Here is a 17,908-nt window from a genome sequence, read left to right as displayed (position 1 = left end):
CAATTTGGATACATTCAAGCCTGAAAATCGCCGCTGTAGCTAATGCTGACTCTCGTTTTACTGGAGGTTTTGTGGTCCCGTCTCTGCCCATCCGTCTCCCCATCATCCCGGCTGCCAATAACATCGACTTTCGGGATGAGAGATAACAGGATTCCTTGCCTGTCTTTTCGAGAGTCCCTGAAAGGTTTACTTTTTGTGGCTCCTTAAAGGGACCAAAGGAGACATTTAACACTGATGGTTTAAAGCCCAGGCTCAAGCGCTTGCTGCACACAGCTCCGGTCCTTTCTAACCTCTGGCTGTCCTGCGGGGACTTCTCTGGCTCGCTCATCACGTGTTCTTTGTTCTGACATTCTGAACCTTGCTGTCTCCTATTTCCCAAATGAACTAGCACAAGGATGACCCTTCTGCTCCGTGGGGTTTAGGCTCCGGCTTCCCAGGCTGACTTGCTGGCTCCAGCTTGGGCTCTTGGGCCACGGCTTGCGCTGCCTCCATCCACCCCTTTCTGGATGGGGACGGGGCCCCTGCAGCACAGCCCTCTGCTGCCATCTGGTGGCCAGAGGCTTCCCATTTTGCCGTGTCTTCACGAGGCACTTGCAGCCTGTACTGTGTTGCGTTCACATCTGGCAGGATTGGAAACTGTGCGTCTAAATATCTCTGCGGTGGTGGTCGGGGGGCGGGGGGAGACTGGACCTTAATTATGAAGTCTGAGATAAAACGTTTTTGAATAAAAAACTCCCTGGCATTGCCACATTTCCAGTGTGAGATTCATTCTCCTCCAGCTTTGAATTTAAACTGTAAGCTGTTATTCTAATTTCTTTTGACTTTCAATTACGCTAAAATGACCGAGAAACTTGCAGTGGCTTTTTAATACAATTCAGTCCTCAATTTTATTTGCTCAGTAGTCTGCTGGATAGGCCTTGTATCTCCTACTGCACGAGAATATCCAGGAAGCCCAAGACAAGATCCTGGGGTTTGCATCTTGCAGTAACAATACATGTGTTGATTTAAATGACTGTAAGTCAAATAGAGCCAGTAGGACTTTTTTAAGGTTCTTACCTTGAACTTCAAGATGTAAGCAAAGATATACAGACGTGTGGCTCTGTATAGACAGTTATGTTTTCTCGGGCACACATTTCTAATATTCATAATGAAGGCTTCTAAATAGTGACCCCCGCCCCCAAACGAACAGTCCCCAATTGGGAACCTCATTAAGAAATGGCTTAAGAGGAGCAGAAAAATAACTTGACATGTAAGAAGAAGGTAGGTCACAAAATAACCAAAAGATAATCCAAGATGAACTCAAAACAGCACTAAGAGAAGCCTTCCAATATGTACACAAAGACCTTCAGAATAAGTTTGCAGACGGATTCTATCGAACTCTGATACAACATCTATATTTTAAAAATCAGAATTTAAAAGATGTGTCTTCTACCTCAATCCGAGTGGACCAGAACCAGGAACCCACCGCCCTTGAGCAGAATATGGAACACTACCTGTGTGTGCTAAAAACCACAGAAATGTGTTAAAGATAACTTTTCCACGGAAACCTTTGGGTGAATGAATCTATTTTCAACTCAAATCTATGCATTAAATCGGTGTTCTCAAAGAGGGATATTTTCTCCCGAGGGGACATCTGACAAAGCAGGTTATGCCAACTCCCAAGTGTGTCTATTCTGATCATAAATTCAGGGACTGCAGACAGAAAGCCCAGAACATTGCAGACATGAGAACACTGGGTCTCAAATGTGTTCTCAGAATTGCCTTTCTCTGGATGGGATCCTTGACTTCCAGCGTCGTACCTGAACGTTATCCATTTTACTACTGCTAAGACATTCTGCACTTTTTACGCCACTGTGATTCTCAGCTTAGGAGCCGGTGCCGAAACCAACACTGCTTCAGATGTTCATTTCCTTTACCTACTGGACCTCTCCACTCGGACGTCTAATGAGCATCTCAAACTTGAAAACTTATTCCCAATCTTTCCCCCACATCCTTAAACCTGAACTTTCATGCTCTTCATCCCATCTGACGTTAATAGAAGATGAGGTCAAAGAGATAATAACTGAGGACAATTCCACCCTTCCAGTAACTCAGACAAAAGAAAACTTGGGGCCGGTGACTCTCTTTCCCACTGCGCCATCCTAGCTCTACCTTCAAAACGTTGAGAATCCAACCATTTCTCACCACTTCCTGATTCAACTCATCTTAACCTCTTGCCTAATCAGATGCAGTTGCCTCCTACCAGGTCTTTCTTTCTCCCCTTTCCCCTCCCCACCACTGCATCCCTTTTACGTTCAACACAGCAGCTAAGTTGCTCCTGTTCAAATATATCAGATGATGTCCCTCCTCTACTCAAAGCCCTCCCATGACTTCTGGTCGCACACGAAGTCCACATAATGTCCATCACAGCCCCTGGGGTCTCTCTCTGAGCCCATCTTTTACTAGTGCCCCCAGCTTGATCGGTCCACTCAAGCCTCACAAGTCCTGTTGCTCTCAAACAAGCCACACACTCTGCCTCGGCGCCTTGGCACTTGCCGTCCCTCTGTCTACACTGCTCACTCCCCAGCTCGCCGTCTCAGTGTGGTGTTACCATCACTCACCTGCAACATCCACTCCACTCCAACATTCCTTATCTTCCTTTCTCAGCATCTAATGCATTATACACATACATATTTTTTAGTAGTTTGTCTCATTCTGCTATATTGAAAGTTCAGTGAGGGCAGAGATTTTTTTATTTCAGCTACGTATCCCCAGTGTTTTTAAGTGCTGATTCAAAAGAGGCATGCAATAAAATATTTGTGAATACACGAATGATACAGGAAAAGCAATCTTCGTTTAAACCTTAAAGATTTTGGGCACCGTCACAGTTCTCAAGGACTACCTCATGCCTTGGTTTGGGGAAGGTAAATTCTGAAGCATGCATACTTAGTGGTCACAACCACCCTTTTAAAGTTGTATTTCTTTAACCAGCCAGATAAAACCTAGACTTGCATATATTTGAAGACCAGAACTTCCATTTTTTAGTTTGTAGGAAGATTTATTCTTTCCTTAAAGAGCAGAAGAGCAAGGATGTCTTACTTTTTTAGTCTTTACTTTTTACTTTTAAATTTTGAATCATGTTGTGTATATTGTCTATTCATTAAAAATTAAAGCAGGGACTTCCCTGGTGGCGCAGTGGTTAAGAATCTGTCTGCCGATGCAGGGGACACAGGTTTGAGCCCTGGTCCGGGAAGATCCCACATGCCGTGGAGCAACTAAGCCCATGCACCACAACTACTGAGCCTGCGCTCCAGAGCCCAGGAGCCACAACTACTGAGCCTACGTGCCACGACTACTGAAGCCCGTGCACCTAGAGCCCGTGCTCTGCAACAAGAGAAGCCACTGCAATGAGAAGCCCGCGCACTGCAACAAACAGTAGCCCCCGCTCGCCGCAACTACAGAAAGCCTGTGCACAGCAACGGAGACCCAACACAGCCAAAAATAAATAAATTTATAAACAAAAAAAATTAAAGCAAAAATGCCTTTAAAAATTAAGGAATATAGTTGACATTAGAATTAAAGGTTTATCAATTTATAAAGCTGGACCGAGAACACTTTTGATCTCATTCAGTCACAGACTTGATTTCACATACTTTTGACGTGTTTGGATGTAGTCAATGGAAAACAAGTATCAATTACATAATAATTACTTAATAATGTCTACAGTATAATGTGGCCAAAGAAATTACGAGCCAATACATAAACAAGAGAATTAGCATTCAATACCTTTTCCTACAATAAGAATTAGATAATGTGATGCAGAACAATAATGATATCACACTGTTAATAAAATGACTACAGTATTGTGGTTAATGAGACATAGAAGAATTACAAATAAAAGGGAAATAAAATTGCAACCCAAGTGAGGGATTCATTTAGCCAGTCTTCAACTAAGGAGGTTACACTATAGTTACAACACAGAACTTGGAAAATCCTATTACCACGAATTTAGATGCAACCTGACAATAAAACTTAAGTGATATCCTGTCTTAGGAAAAAGCACTGGGTTGCAAAAACCTGAAACTGTTAAGTCACAGCCAGAAGCTCATAAAAAAGCAGTCACCTGAACAGTTGCCAGCTGACTCTTCGAGGGTAGATGCGGGTTTTATGCTTATGTTAGCATTTACTGTAATTACGCCCTTGAGCAGTTCCAGTCTTTACCTGGGCAACCTCACAGCATCACCCATCTCTTAGTCTCAAGTTATCAAGAGGTGAACTTCGGTGACCTGAGATGGCCCTTTTATTGGCAACTGTTGTGACCCTGGGAAGGTCTGTGTGTAGACATGGGATGAATTGGGAGATTGGGATTGACATATATACACTACCATGTGTAAAACAGATAGCTAGTGGGAACCTGCTGTAGAGCACAGGGGGCTCAGCTTGGTGCTCTGTGATGACCTAGATGGGTGGGAAGGGGGGAGGGGGAGGGAGGTCCCAGAGGGAGGGGACATATGTATACATATAGCTAATTCATATGGTTGTACAGCAGAAACTAACACAACATTGTAAAGCAATTATATTCCAATAAAAAAAAATTACTTTAAATTACTGGGTTTTTTTGGAATTCTGTATTTATGCAAGTGTGGTAGCAAGCTTTCTAATCATGTAGTTTTGAGTATGCTATTTTTAAGGTGCTTAAAATTATTAATTTGCTTAATCTGATGAATTAGATTTGCAAGAGCTGCTTTAGGTACTTGAGAAAAATTGGTTCGTTAAATTTAAAATCTTACCTAAGTGTTAAGTGAATCAATTTATTCAAACATTCTAAGGAAAATGATAAATATGTATTAAATATTTGGGAATAATTTAATTTGTTAAATGTAATAAAATGTAAGTAAAAATGATTGCTTTATATTTTCACAAAATAGATTTGAGATACAAAGATCTAAAGCATATCTAGTTTAAGATTAAAATATGAATATGAATTTAAACACAAGTAACTGTCAATGTTCCCCCTTGAACATTCTTGTAAAAACCCCACAGATACTAAAAATAAATTACTAACAATTCTAGTGCCAGGTTTTTTCTTCATTTTTAATATGAGACACTCATTATTCGTTTATCGACGCTAAATAACAAAGAATCCATTTCATACAAAATGAAGGGTTGTCTTAAGTTTTCAGTTCTTAAAGCTTATTACTAATAACATAATCATATTTATTTTTCTTAAATGGCAGCATAATTACTTACATATAACACATTATGAATGAAAAATAAGTAAACTTTTACCTTATAAGAATAGCTGATATAAAAATTATTCACCTGAGAATAGATTCTTTCATTTTATGTACCATGTTCTTTCAGGAAAGAAAATGAAAAATCAATGTTAGGAATATTAAAAATACATGAGGGGTAAGCATTTCTACTAAAAAAAATTAATGTGTATTTATGTTACATAAAAATACAGCATGATTTTTCCTCAAATTCAGAGCACATTTAGAAGAAAATGTTGTGTGACCAACAGAACAATAAAAGCATGACAACACTTACCCTAAACAGAATTGTGCCCCAATAAAATAGCGTTACTACCACTAGCAAAGCATCTGTCATATTATATAAGTACAAAGTATCTAACCTCTTTCTACTAGACTGTAAGATCTTACATGGCCAAAGGGGATAGTTATTGTTATATCCAAAGAACCCATTGCTTGAAACTTGATCACTAAGATGTCTGTTGAATAAAATTACTCTAAAAACATTTTAATGATAAAAATATTGGTTTTAGATAGTTTGGGCCAATTTAAAGGAAAAAAAGGCTTTAAAGAAAACCCACGGCCTTTTACTGAGAACAAACTGGAAGAAAGATTAAGAGCTCACAAAGAGAAATGTAAAGGACGCTCATCATTGTGTTTTTCAGGCCTCATTCCTGACGCTGCAGACAGATGTTTGCATTATTAGTCACGAACCACAGTCGCTCTGTGAAGTCCGGGTGTTCACTTTTAAGATTTGATCGTGGGTGGAAAATATAAGGCAGGTGATGTAGCTTTTTCTAATTTTTCCTAATATATGTATTTATATTTATTTGTACTGGTACAGAAAAAACGTTTTGAGATTATAATTTAAGACATTTTGAACTGTACACTGTCAATAAAGATAAATTTCATATTTGACCTGCTGTGTCCTTTTCTTCCCACCCCACTTACCCTTGTTTTCCTAAGTAGTAGTTAAATTATACTTCTGAATAGAAAAAATTCTCTTACTGTGAAAAAATGGGAACAGAACACTCCTACATTTTAATTTTAATTAAATTAAAATAATTTAATTCATGACCAAAATATATTCACTCTAAGTATGTAAAAACTTTAAAAAAAAGTCTTTTTAAAAAAATGCTTACAAGAGCACAATAATAGTGAAGTAACTGAATGAACTAAATAGATAGGAAACGTGATTATGATTGGTCAGCAGAGCTACAAAAACACCCCCCCCCCCAAAAAAAAGAAACCCTGGGTATTTACATGAATATCAGACACTAAAAGATATCTCTTTACGGCACTGGTTAGCAATGACTTGCTTAGAAAATACAATGTGCTATTTACTAATTTATCTACAAAGGTAAAGATTTTCTTTCCAAGGTTTCCTACTTGTCTTCATCGTGTAGTACTGTAGTGTAAAAGTTACAACTTTTACTAAAGATGGAAAAGCGAGATTCTCAGGTGAAGAACCAAAAGGTAGGTATCCTGAGGCAAGTGCCCTGATAATAAAAGATTAAACGCACTAGGCCACTGAATCCTACGAGGAGAGGTAACTTCGCTGCAGGCTGTGGAATCCGACCAGAGGCTGTGTAAAACAGCTCATTTAGATTAGTTAGAAGACAGACCTCTGAGACGGCACGTAACGTACCTGCACTGTTAGCAATGTGGCCAAAGCAACAGAGGAGGGTACCAGTCATGTACCTTGTACCGAGGCTGAGAAAGGTACACTATTGTACATCAGCTGCTAGAGCCTAAAAGCACAGCTGTCTTATTACACGGGACGGCAAAAACTTGAGTTCCACCTACGTTAGTTAATAGCTTCACTAAAGGGTTTGGATCTTTACAGGAGCTCAGTACCAAATCCTTCTGCTGTGGCTGCTGTGCTTTCAGACCCTTCACCCCTAATACATTTGTTTTCACAAGGTTAATAACTTTCACTCATCTGGTTGAAATATAATGTCCACTAGTAGGATTTATATTATATCTATAGTCCACACGTGGGCTCTACAAGGAAATATTTCTAAGACTGTCTTAACCATAATCTTACTTCAACTCTGTCAGAGAGTGAAATTCTGGCTTCTTATTAAAGAGAATTATGTATAGTTTACTTATCCTTACTTTAAGGCCCAAAAGCTTATTTACATTCCACCACGTTCCAAAGTGAATATGAGATGAGTTACTAAATAAATCTACACGGTGATAGTTAAAACTCTATAAAGGAGAGAGATATTCAAATAATACAGTTTATTTCTAGAATAAAAGAAAATGTGTCCTTTGGAAGGAAGATGACAAAAAAATTTCTATCTTCCACGAGGGGTGGAGGTATGGCTTAATTCCTGTAGCTTTATAGATGTCTGTCATTCTGGCCACAAGCAGTCAAAGAATCAGACTATTACATAGTAAGATTCTACACATAGTCTTCCACAATAATGGAAACACCTCTGAATTTTACCGTAAGCAAAAGAACTGTGACGAGAGCACCGTACCTGAGTTACTTGTGTCTAAAATCACTAACAGAACGAGGTCTCCTTCCAGTTATTCTGGCTGATGATGCCACCCAGTGAATGTCACTTCCTGCAGACCTCTATGTGCACTGAGACTGTCCAGTGTTCAGGCTTTTAGGACGCCAACTTCCATTCAGTTTCTTTTAGAAATTAAAAAGGAGAAGCAAACTTTTGCTTTATGTCTCTGTTCTATGTGTTATTTATGTATTTGTTTTTTATTTAGATTGGGGTATTACATACTTATGTAACAAGATGGTATAAACTTAAAAGATAACTGTTCAAAATAAGATGATTCTATCACTATTTCTTCAAATCATAAAATCACAAGCACTGCTTCTGAAAAGTGAAAAAGTACATGTTCAACTTCACATACAGACTACAGTGCAGTATACTTCGGATACAAACGTGCAGTTTCAATGCATTATACACAAGTTTTATTTGAAGAAAAGCAAAACACACAACCAACAGCATTTCAATTAACGAAGTCAGGAAAATCCCACGTGCTTTCATGGTTCTCCAATTACCGTTCAAGCAATAAACGTTTAAACCAAAGTTAAAATAAAGTGAAAAAGAAACAAATGCAGTAAGCAGACTGAGCAACACAAATTCAAAATACTACTCTGTCTTCCTGTGTCCTTTCCCACCAAAGTGTGCTGTTCGAAGTACCACAAGTGTTATCTTCTTCCTCTTGTTCTTTAGTGAGTTCTATAAAAACCTAAATGAAAATAAATTAATGAATACAATATGCTGCTGTGCAATTATCTTACAAAAATTTTAACTAAATCAGCAATAGCATAAGGCAATACCTAATTACATTAACAGTTCAAGTATCAAGAGATATACTGCCAGTAATATATTTAAACAGAATGATCTCCACTAATCCCACAAAAAGATGAATGTTGCTTTAGAGGATTAATAGATTATTTATTTTTTGATTAATATATTAAAGTAGCATCATAAAAATATTTATAAATATTTAAGCAATGTAATTTCAGATGTGCTAATATGAAATACCCCCATCATGACTCATTTTCTTCCAACTGAAGAAAAAATACTGAGCTATTCAAAATAAGCAGATGGAGAAGCTCAAGTTGTTATTTACAAAGTTTAGGAATATTCTATAGCGATTGGTCTCTGGCTCACAATCTCCTTCCCTGTCCAATATATACCTAAACAATTAGATACTGGACACTTTCTTCTACAGAAGAACTTTTAAAATTTAACTTTATAGTACCTGTTCCAATGTCGCTTGAGAAAAGCTGTATTCTTCAATGGCAAAAGTACATTTAGCTGTTAAAATATAAAAATAATATTTCACTTATTCATATTTTCAAGTAATAAAATGGCAATAACTACTGAGTGGCTAACAATCTGGTTTTGTTGTTGTTGTTGTTTTAATCTCTATAATCAACTCATTTCGATTTAAAGCTGCCAACACAGGTCACTTTCGTCTATCTGCTTCCTTTCTCTCCCAGCCGCCCAATTCTCTGCGGCCCTAAGTGCAACATATTTCACAGGACGGACTTGCCTTACTCTCCTTTTCCAAGCAGCCCCTCTTGCCCCTCCTTTCCTCTTCTCCCTCATTCCTCCTGTTTTCACGTGTCTTCCGCTCCTGCTCTGTCTCTCCCATCCCCCAGTCCCAGTCCAGTCCACTCTGGACTTCTTACACTAGGTTCTGGATCTCATGGGTCATGTGTCCACATGCTTTTCTGTACTTATTTTAGGTCCGTTTGCATTCTGGCCCAATATCAAATTTCTGGTTTTCTATTCATTCCTTTAATTCTCCCTAATTACTTCAAATGTTCTCTTTAATCATAAAGAAAACAGTAGGAGGGACTTCCCTGGTGGTCCAGTGGTTAGGACTCTGTGCTCTCACTGTGGAGGGCACGGGTTCAATCCCTGGTCGGGGAACTAAGATCCCACAAGCCGCGAGGCGCAGCCAATAAACCAAAAAACGTATATTTAATGAAGTAACACTTTTTTTTTTCTTTTAAAAAGAAAGCACCAGGAAGTTTCGTAGTTTACAAATGCCGTAAAATAACCTGTACATGAATACGTGCCCCACCCAGGAGACTGCCTCTCTCTGCTGGTGAGGTATCTTTATCCCACCTAACATTTATTTCTTAAATGCCAAGATCCAATAAACTTCTTTAAAGTTTAGATTTAGGAATGCCTACCCTCTTGCACTATGAATTTTCCTCTCCCTTCTCTGCCTGCCACTGGTGTCTTGCTACCATTGCTACCTCTCTGGTCTAATACGAAGTAAGGATTCACGAAATTCAGTGCTCCCACTTCTGGACTGAACTGGTGAGGGCTAATTAAGATGAACTTTCTCAGAGATGCAACGTGAAAAACTGCGGTGATGTCCAGAGTGAAAGGTTTACGCTACAATACAGTTAATCTACAAAATCCCTAGCATGTGAGTATTTACCTACAGCTTAGATTAAATTAGTAAAAGGTCATCTTCTTACTTACCATAGTTTCTACAGTAAACTTGAGTCCCAACTTCTAAACTTTTTAATAAAATTCTTTAATAATTCGAAAGCTACCTCACAATGTTTTTCAAATATTACTTACCTTCTTCCAGCTTAGAAAAAGATTGTGAAAGGGATTGAACATCTTCCTTAGGAATTTTATAAGCCAAAATAGAAGAAAAACTGAAAGCAAAGATAAAATACAGGTAAATTCAAAATAACTACTATGCATTCTGAAGCTTTGAAAGTTCAAAATAAAACTCCAATAACTTATTTTGATACTTATTTAGACAAAAATTATTTGAAATCTTAAAATATTTCCATGCACAATAAAATAACTCTCTCATTACTCCTGGATAAGAACTTTAAAAACTTTAAATACTATTACATGTTGAAAGATCTAACATTAAAAATGAGTCAGCTTCATAAAACTCCATTCATCAAACTACATTAGTCCAATATTGGTTATACTATATTTTTCATTAATCCTTAATACAATAACCAATTTTTATGATTATTGCTGTACAAAGAAATGTAACTAAATTTTTTAAATCTTTACCTTTCCTGACGGCTTGCATTTGGGAAAATATGCTGAATTTCTCTTTGAAGACGGTCTACTTCTACGTTTTCTATCCAGTCCTTTAATTTGATTTCCAAAAAGTATCCTTTTCCAAATTTACTCTTTAGATGTTGGACTGTCCCAATACATCTGTAGTAATTTTTAAAAGGAAGTACAGATATAAGATAACCTGACAGTTTTGAAGATAATTTCTCACTTAAGAATGATTTAAATAAAATTCCCACATTAGAATACTTGTCAATTTTTATAAAAGGTGAAAATATAAGAGATAATACAGAGTTTTCATATACCCCTCCCCCAACTTCAGTTTCCCTAATACTGTCATCTTGTATTACCGTGACACATTTGTCAAAATTGAGAAACCAACGCTGGTATATTATTACTGAGTTTACTGCCTTTACTTGGACTTCACCGGTTTCTCCACTAATGTCCTCCTTCTGCCCCAGAGTCCACCCAGGATCCCACTGTGCTGTGTGGCCACACCTCCTCAGTCTCCACTGCTCGGGGACACTTTCTTATTCTATCCTTCTTGGTCTTGGTCATGACTTGGACAGTTTTGAGAACTGTTTTTGTAGGATGTCCCTCAATTTGGGGTAGTCTGATGTTTTTCTCATGATTAGACTGAGGTGTGGGTTTTTGGAGCAAAGAACACAGAGCTGAAGTACTTTCTCATCACGTCCCAGGGGGCATGTGATGACCACGTGGCCCTGCCTGCTTAGGGTGGTATTTGTCCCATTTCTCTGCTGTAAAGTTACTATCCACCCCTTCCCATACTTTAGAATACAGACTGGCTTTAAGTCCAGGCGATACTTGGGAGATACTACACAATCTGGCATCTTTCTGTAAAGAGATGTGTCTCTACTCCCACATTTATTTACTTACTCCATCGCTTACCTATATGAGTATGAACTCGTATATTTATTTTATACGCTGGGTTACAATCCCATACAATGCCTACCAATTTTTAAAAATAGCAAATATCATGCCTGAAAATAACACTCTCAGTTGTTGAATAATTAAGCCAATTCCAAACGCAGAGTGGCTGGCCAAGTTTTGGAAGAAAGTAACATACTTCCAAGTGATTCTACAGAAAGCTGATAAAACAAGGGAGCATTTTTTAACATTTAAGCTAATGTGTATTATTATAAGTTTCTGAAATGACGGCGTTCCAAATCCAGACGCGTGCTCCGCCCTGCGCGCCTCCCCCCTCCGCGGCAAACAGCCACCTTAGCTGCCCAGACACCAGGATAGCCACTCGGTCACAGACAGCCTCCACCTCCTCCATGCAATGAGTGGCCAGGATAGCTGCCCGCGTTTTGTTCTTAAACGCAGCTCTAATTGCTCTCCTACAAAATATAAATAAAACAAAAAGAAGGGAAGGCGGCACCTGAAAAGTTCATGAAAATACCTGAGTTTTAAAAATCCAACTATTTGGTTAATTTAAATTTATCAAATATCATTGCTATAATTAGTATATTCTGCCCAACTGTGATTCTTCTAAACCAACTCATTTTACCTTATTCTTGAAAGCTTGTCAAATGGAAAGAAAGTTCGCGATTTCAAGCGTTTCTATGGGTTAAAAGTATGCTAACCAACCGATTACAGAAACCGATGGCTTTTCACGTTATAACAAAAATAGCCACAGAGTCATAGAGAAAACTTAACATGCGTCTGAACCAAACCTCACATTTTATAGACATGGAAACCTAGGCTCAAAGAGTTGCTCAAACAATGATGAGTGCCTAGAAAGAGTTCCAATGGACATTTAGGACAATACTGTTATGAGATGTTTACTTACATATGTTACTTTATACAGGAAAAAAAGCCTTTAAAAAACTATTCAGACAACAGTACTCTCATTTTTGTCCTGGCACACATAATATACTGTTAACAGCTGATGAAAAATATGATCAGGTTTAAAAAGTTTAAGGGCATCTCGAGAAATTTTTAATTACGATTTCTCCTTTTGTGCAGGATTTTTAATCGATACATGTATGTGACTAACACAAAACCACCCGTGATGATGCCACAGCACAATGGGTCTCAAGCGTCCCTGACGTCATACTTACCACATGTGCTGTTTGGCTTTAGGGTCCATACCTGTGGATGGCTCGTCTAGCAGAGTAACGGGAGGGTTCCCCAGCATACTCAGAGCAAAACACAGCTGGACGGAAAGAAAACGGAGCGCGGGGAGGCTATAAGAAACTCTATCAGGTGGACCTAGAGTCTGTCATACAGAGTGAAGTAAGTCAGAAAGAAAAACAAATACCGTATGCTAACACATATATATGGAATCCAAAAAAAAAAAAAAGTGTTCTGAAGAACGTAGGCGCAGGACAGGAATAAAGATGCAGACGTAGACAATGGACTTGAGGACAAGGGGAGGGGGAAGGGTAAGCTGGGACGAAGTGAGAGAGTGGCATGGACATATATACACTACCAAATGTAAAATAGAGAGCTAGTGGGAAGCAGCCGCATAGCACAGGGAGATCAGCTCGGTGCTTTGTGACCACCTAGAGGGGTGGGATAGGGAAGGTGGGAGGGAGACGCAAGAGGGAGGGGATATGGGGATATATATATACGAATAGCTGATTCACTTTGTTATACAGCCGCAACTAACACAACAATGTAAAGCAATTATACTCCAATCCAGATGTTAAAAAAAAATAGAATGTGAAAGAAGAAAAGAAAAGAAAAAAGAAAGTCTACCAGGCACCAGACTGTACACACGCTTGTCGTTTAATAAAAGTACCTTTCGCTTGATTCCTGCAGGTAGTTTCTTTACCGTTTTCTGGAGATGTTCTTTTAGATCAAGTGCATTTGTTATTCTGCAAAATACACAATACAAAATGAGTGTACCATGATGCACATAAATACAAATATAAAGTGATCACGGACACTGTTTTTTTCCTAGAACAATTACTCTGTTGAAGCTCACTTTAAATAAATTAATATCTTGATTAAAAGGTTCACTTTAAAATAGGTTTCATGACATTTATAGGTACATTCATTCTGTATTTATAAATAAAAATGTTTCCTTTTCATTTTCATGGCTGTCATAATTTGGTAAAGAATATATGAAAAATTAATGACCTTCTTCTATGAAAATTATGATCCACGGAAATGCCTGTTATGAAATTTTAAAGCCGTGGCATGTGAACCTTTCTCCAGGTAACAAAAGGGCTCTAAAGACAATTATTTTACCGAATTATGACCTCTTTCATGTCACTGGCACTCATTCCTTTCACAGCTCCATAAATTTCAAAATGTTCCTGTAATGTAATCTCCGGCCACAGTGGGTTTATCTGAGGACAGTAGCCCATACACTGTACGGAATCATCATCTCCAGCTGGGTCTGAAGAATAGTCTCTTAGAAATACCTGCAGAAATATAAACCAAGTGTAATGACTATTTTTGCTTAACTTACATCGTAAAGGAAGTGGCAAGTGGGTTAATTCAAACTCCTTCCAAACTCCTGACTTCCTAAAGTCAGGGTCACAGCAGGTCAGATTCTCACCCTTTTCTGATGAAGAAGCGACACACATGGCTGCGTCAGAGATGAGTGACATGGCTAGGAAAGGTGGCCGGGGATGCAGGGTTGGGTGGGAAGGCAAGGCCCGTTTTAACCAGGAGGATCAGGGGGCCCCACGGAAAGGCGTTTTCTGAGCCAAGGGAACATGTGAATTTGCTCATCTGGTTTTCTGTGGGGTAAGGAATAGCCAACATAAGGAAAACCTAAGGTAAAAGAAGAGTGAAGTGTGCCCGGCATTTTCCAGCAAAGAATGAGATCGAAGGCTAGCTGACAGCAAAGAATGTGATCGAAGGCTAGCTGACAGCAAGGTCAAGGTTAGCTCCTCTATTTCCTGAAGTTAATACAACGGGCTTCTATTAAGTCAGTGGACAAATCACCCATGCTTGTAATCAGCATAAAAGCAGAAATACTGTACATGTGTGTGTTCTGCATGTGTGCATGCAAATTTGACTATGTACATTATTCTCACAGATAACCAAAAAGATCATAATTTGATTAAGCTATCCTAAAAAGTTAATATTAAAAACATGAAATTTGAGCATAAAAATCCCATTTGTCACTAAGAAATTTATTTTAATTAAAAATATAAATCATATTCAATATATCCCACACCATTATACCATACCTGGCCTGAAGTTGGTTCTATATCACCAACCACAATATTAATAATCGTACTTTTGCCTGCACCATTTGGACCCAATAGTCCCAAGATCTCTCCTAAAGGAATTAAAAGAAAAATTGTCATATGTAAATCAAACTAAAGAATGAAAATTACTCTTCCAGAAAAGTTATTCAAGAAAAAATAATTAAATACCAGCCTTTTTTCACACAGAAGGAGACATATTTATTTGCCACTTTCTTTATTTTTCTTGTAGGAAGAAAATCTTTCTTGTCTTCATATTCTTTATGCAAATTGTTGACCATAATGGCTGGCTTCTAATAAGGGAAATAGGATTTGCAAAAGAGTTATAACTCAGATATCCATCGTTCAATGACAGGCCGTACACAGCTCATGGCCGTGTCATAAGAACTATATTTGCTAATAAGGGATACTGCCTAGATAACTATCCATCTATGACGGGAATAATGGCTTGTTCAAAAGAAAGTGGACAAACATATTTTTTCAAAGACAAACTTCCTGGCAATCGATTCATATAAGGGGACAATTTTCGAGGCTAACCCTGTGCAGAGGGGCTGCTCACTGCTCACCGCACGCGGCTCAGCACGAGAGACTGAGTTACCTCCTCGTGGCGCTGGCAGCTCAGCAATTCTTTGACCTTCACCCTTTCAGCTCTGACATCTTCATCTTCATCCTCATTGTTTGGTGGTTCTGGAAACTTCTTACTTTTGGACTTTGTTGTAAGGGTCCTGAAAGTATAAATAGATTTTCAAATAATTAAAATGGTAAGAAATTGAAGCACTACACAGAGAAAAGACTGAAAAAAATATAGCAACATGAGATCTGTTGTCGGAGATCAGTTATCTCTTAAAGGTAGAAATTACAGAGCTATTTTTCACTCACTGACATCATTTGGATGATATTATCTAAATTCATTCATTTATTCAACAATTATTTATAACCAGTATGTGTCAAGCACTAGTTCACAGAAAGATAAAAAAGATTTAAAAAAACCCAACACAGACCCTGCTCTCAAAGAATTTACATCTTGGGTGTACATGAGATGACCCAGGCAGCGTGGACAGAGAGGCTGAAGTCAGCATCCGCAGCAACACCATAAAGGTGGGCAGAGGAAAGAGCGCTTCCAAAGGAAATTCTGAAGTACTATTAAGAGAGGTAAAGAGGCAAATAGAAGTTGACATTATGGGAAAAAAAAAAAGAAAGAAAGAGGAGAAAAGTTTAAGGGAAGAAGTCAGTCACATTTAAGGCTGTAGATCAGTTAAAGAGGGTGAGCCTACTTTACCAGACAGAGAGGAGCCGTTAGTTTACCTTACCACAAACAGGAGCAGCCAAGAGGTGAGGGCAGGAGCCAGATGGCAGGAGTTAGGGAGTGAATGGGACACGAGAAAGGAGGTGACAAACCGGAGGTGGAAGCTTTCTGGCTATAAAAGGAAAGAGACTGTCTTTTCTCCATTGTATATTCTTGCCTCCTTTATCAAAGATAAGGTGACCATATGTACGTGGGTTTATCTCTGGGCTTTCTATCCTGTTCCATTGATCTATATTTCTGTTTTTGTGCCAGTACCATACTGTCTTGATTACTGTAGCTTTGTAGTATAGTCTGAAGTCTGGGAGACTGACTCCTCCAGCTCTGTTTTTCTTTCTCAAGATTGCTTTGGCTATTCGGGGTCTTTTGTGTGTCCATACAAATTGTGAAATTTTTTGTTCTAGCTCTGTGAAAGATGCCAGTGGTAGTTTGATAGGGATTGCACTGAATCTGTAGATTGCTTTGGGTAGTATAGTCATTTTCACAATGTTGATTCTTCCAATCCAAGAACATGGTATATCTCTCCATCTGTCTGTATCATCTTTAATTTCTTTCATCAGTGTCTTATAATTTTCTGCATACAGGTCTTTTGTCTCCTTAGGTAGGTTTATTCCTAGGTACTTTATTCTTTTTTTTTTTTTTTTTTTTGTGGTACGCGGGCCTCTCACTGTTGTGGCCTCTCCCGTTGCAGAGCACAGGCTCCGGACGCGCAGGCTCAGCGGCCATGGCTCACAGGCCCAGCCGCTCTGCAGCATGTGGGATCTTCCCAGACCGGGGCACGAACCCGTGTCCCCTGCATCGGCAGGTGGACTCTCAACCACTGCGCCACCAGGGAAGCCCTAGATACTTTATTCTTTTTGTTGCAGTGGTAAACGGGAGTGTTTTCTTAATTTCATTTTCAGATTTTTCATCATTAGTGTATAGGAATGCAAGAGACTTCTGTGCATTAATTTTGTATCCTGCTACTTTACCAAATTCATTGATTAGCTCTAGTAGTTTTCTGGTAGTGTCTTTAGGATTCTCTATGTATAGTATCATGTCATCTGCAAAGAGTGACAGCTTAACTTCTTCTTTTCTGATTTGGATTCCTTTTATTTCTTTTTCTTCTCTGATTGCTGTGGCTAAAACTTCCAAAACTACGTTGAATAATAGTGGTGAAAGTGGGCAGCCTTGTCTGGTTCCTGATCTTAGTGGAAACGGTTTCAGTTTTTCACCATTGAGGACAATGTTGGCTGTGGGTTTGTCATATATGGCCTTTATCATGTTGAGGTAAGTTCCCTCTATGCCTACTTTCTGGAGGGTTTTTTTTATCATAAATGGGTGTTGAATTTTGTCAAAAGCTTTCTCTGTATCTATTGAGATGATCATATGGTTTTTCTCCTTCAATTTGTTAATACGGTGTATCACATTGATTGATTTGCATATATTGAAAATCCTTGCATTCCTGGGATAAACCCCACTTGATCATGGTGTATGATCCTTTTAATGTGCTGTCAGATTCTGTTTGCTAGTATTTTGCTGAGGATTTTGCCTCTATGTTCATCAGTGATATTGGCCTGTAGTATTCTTTTTTTGTGACATCTTTGTCTGGTTTTGGTATCAGGGTGATGGTGGCCTCGTAGAACGAGTTTGGAGTGTTCT

The 17,908-nt window shown here is 38.6% G+C and overlaps 1 protein-coding gene across 7 annotated transcripts in view; it reads right to left on the bottom strand.

Annotated features, from left to right (window-relative positions):
- Window positions 1-8,128: 8,128 nt before the first annotated feature.
- ABCA5 (ATP binding cassette subfamily A member 5) overlaps window positions 8,129-17,908 on the bottom strand; it is a 266,045-nt gene continuing 256,265 nt past the window's right edge. For 6 of the 7 annotated variants that reach the window (XM_079906169.1, XM_079906172.1, XM_079906171.1 and 3 more), the window contains 11 exons: window positions 15,563-15,689; window positions 15,140-15,257; window positions 14,947-15,038; window positions 13,994-14,169; window positions 13,542-13,617; window positions 12,859-12,953; window positions 12,016-12,135; window positions 10,769-10,918; window positions 10,313-10,392; window positions 8,970-9,025; window positions 8,129-8,450 (listed from right to left, as the gene is read on the bottom strand). In XM_079906169.1, coding sequence (XP_079762295.1) covers window positions 8,343-8,450; window positions 8,970-9,025; window positions 10,313-10,392; window positions 10,769-10,918; window positions 12,016-12,135; window positions 12,859-12,953; window positions 13,542-13,617; window positions 13,994-14,169; window positions 14,947-15,038; window positions 15,140-15,257; window positions 15,563-15,689 — 1,198 coding nt within the window. In that variant the 3' untranslated portion in view covers window positions 8,129-8,342. Of the gene's footprint in view, window positions 8,451-8,969; window positions 9,026-10,312; window positions 10,393-10,768; window positions 10,919-12,015; window positions 12,136-12,858; window positions 12,954-13,541; window positions 13,618-13,993; window positions 14,170-14,946; window positions 15,039-15,135; window positions 15,258-15,562; window positions 15,690-17,908 lie in introns of those variants that run through there. The other variant, XM_079906175.1, reaches the window with a different exon arrangement.

This window comes from Stenella coeruleoalba (genome assembly GCF_951394435.1).
Source record: "Stenella coeruleoalba genome assembly, chromosome: 19".
In the NCBI taxonomy this organism is placed as follows: Eukaryota; Metazoa; Chordata; class Mammalia; order Artiodactyla; family Delphinidae; genus Stenella; species Stenella coeruleoalba.
This window is presented reverse-complemented; position numbering and strand designations above follow the sequence as displayed.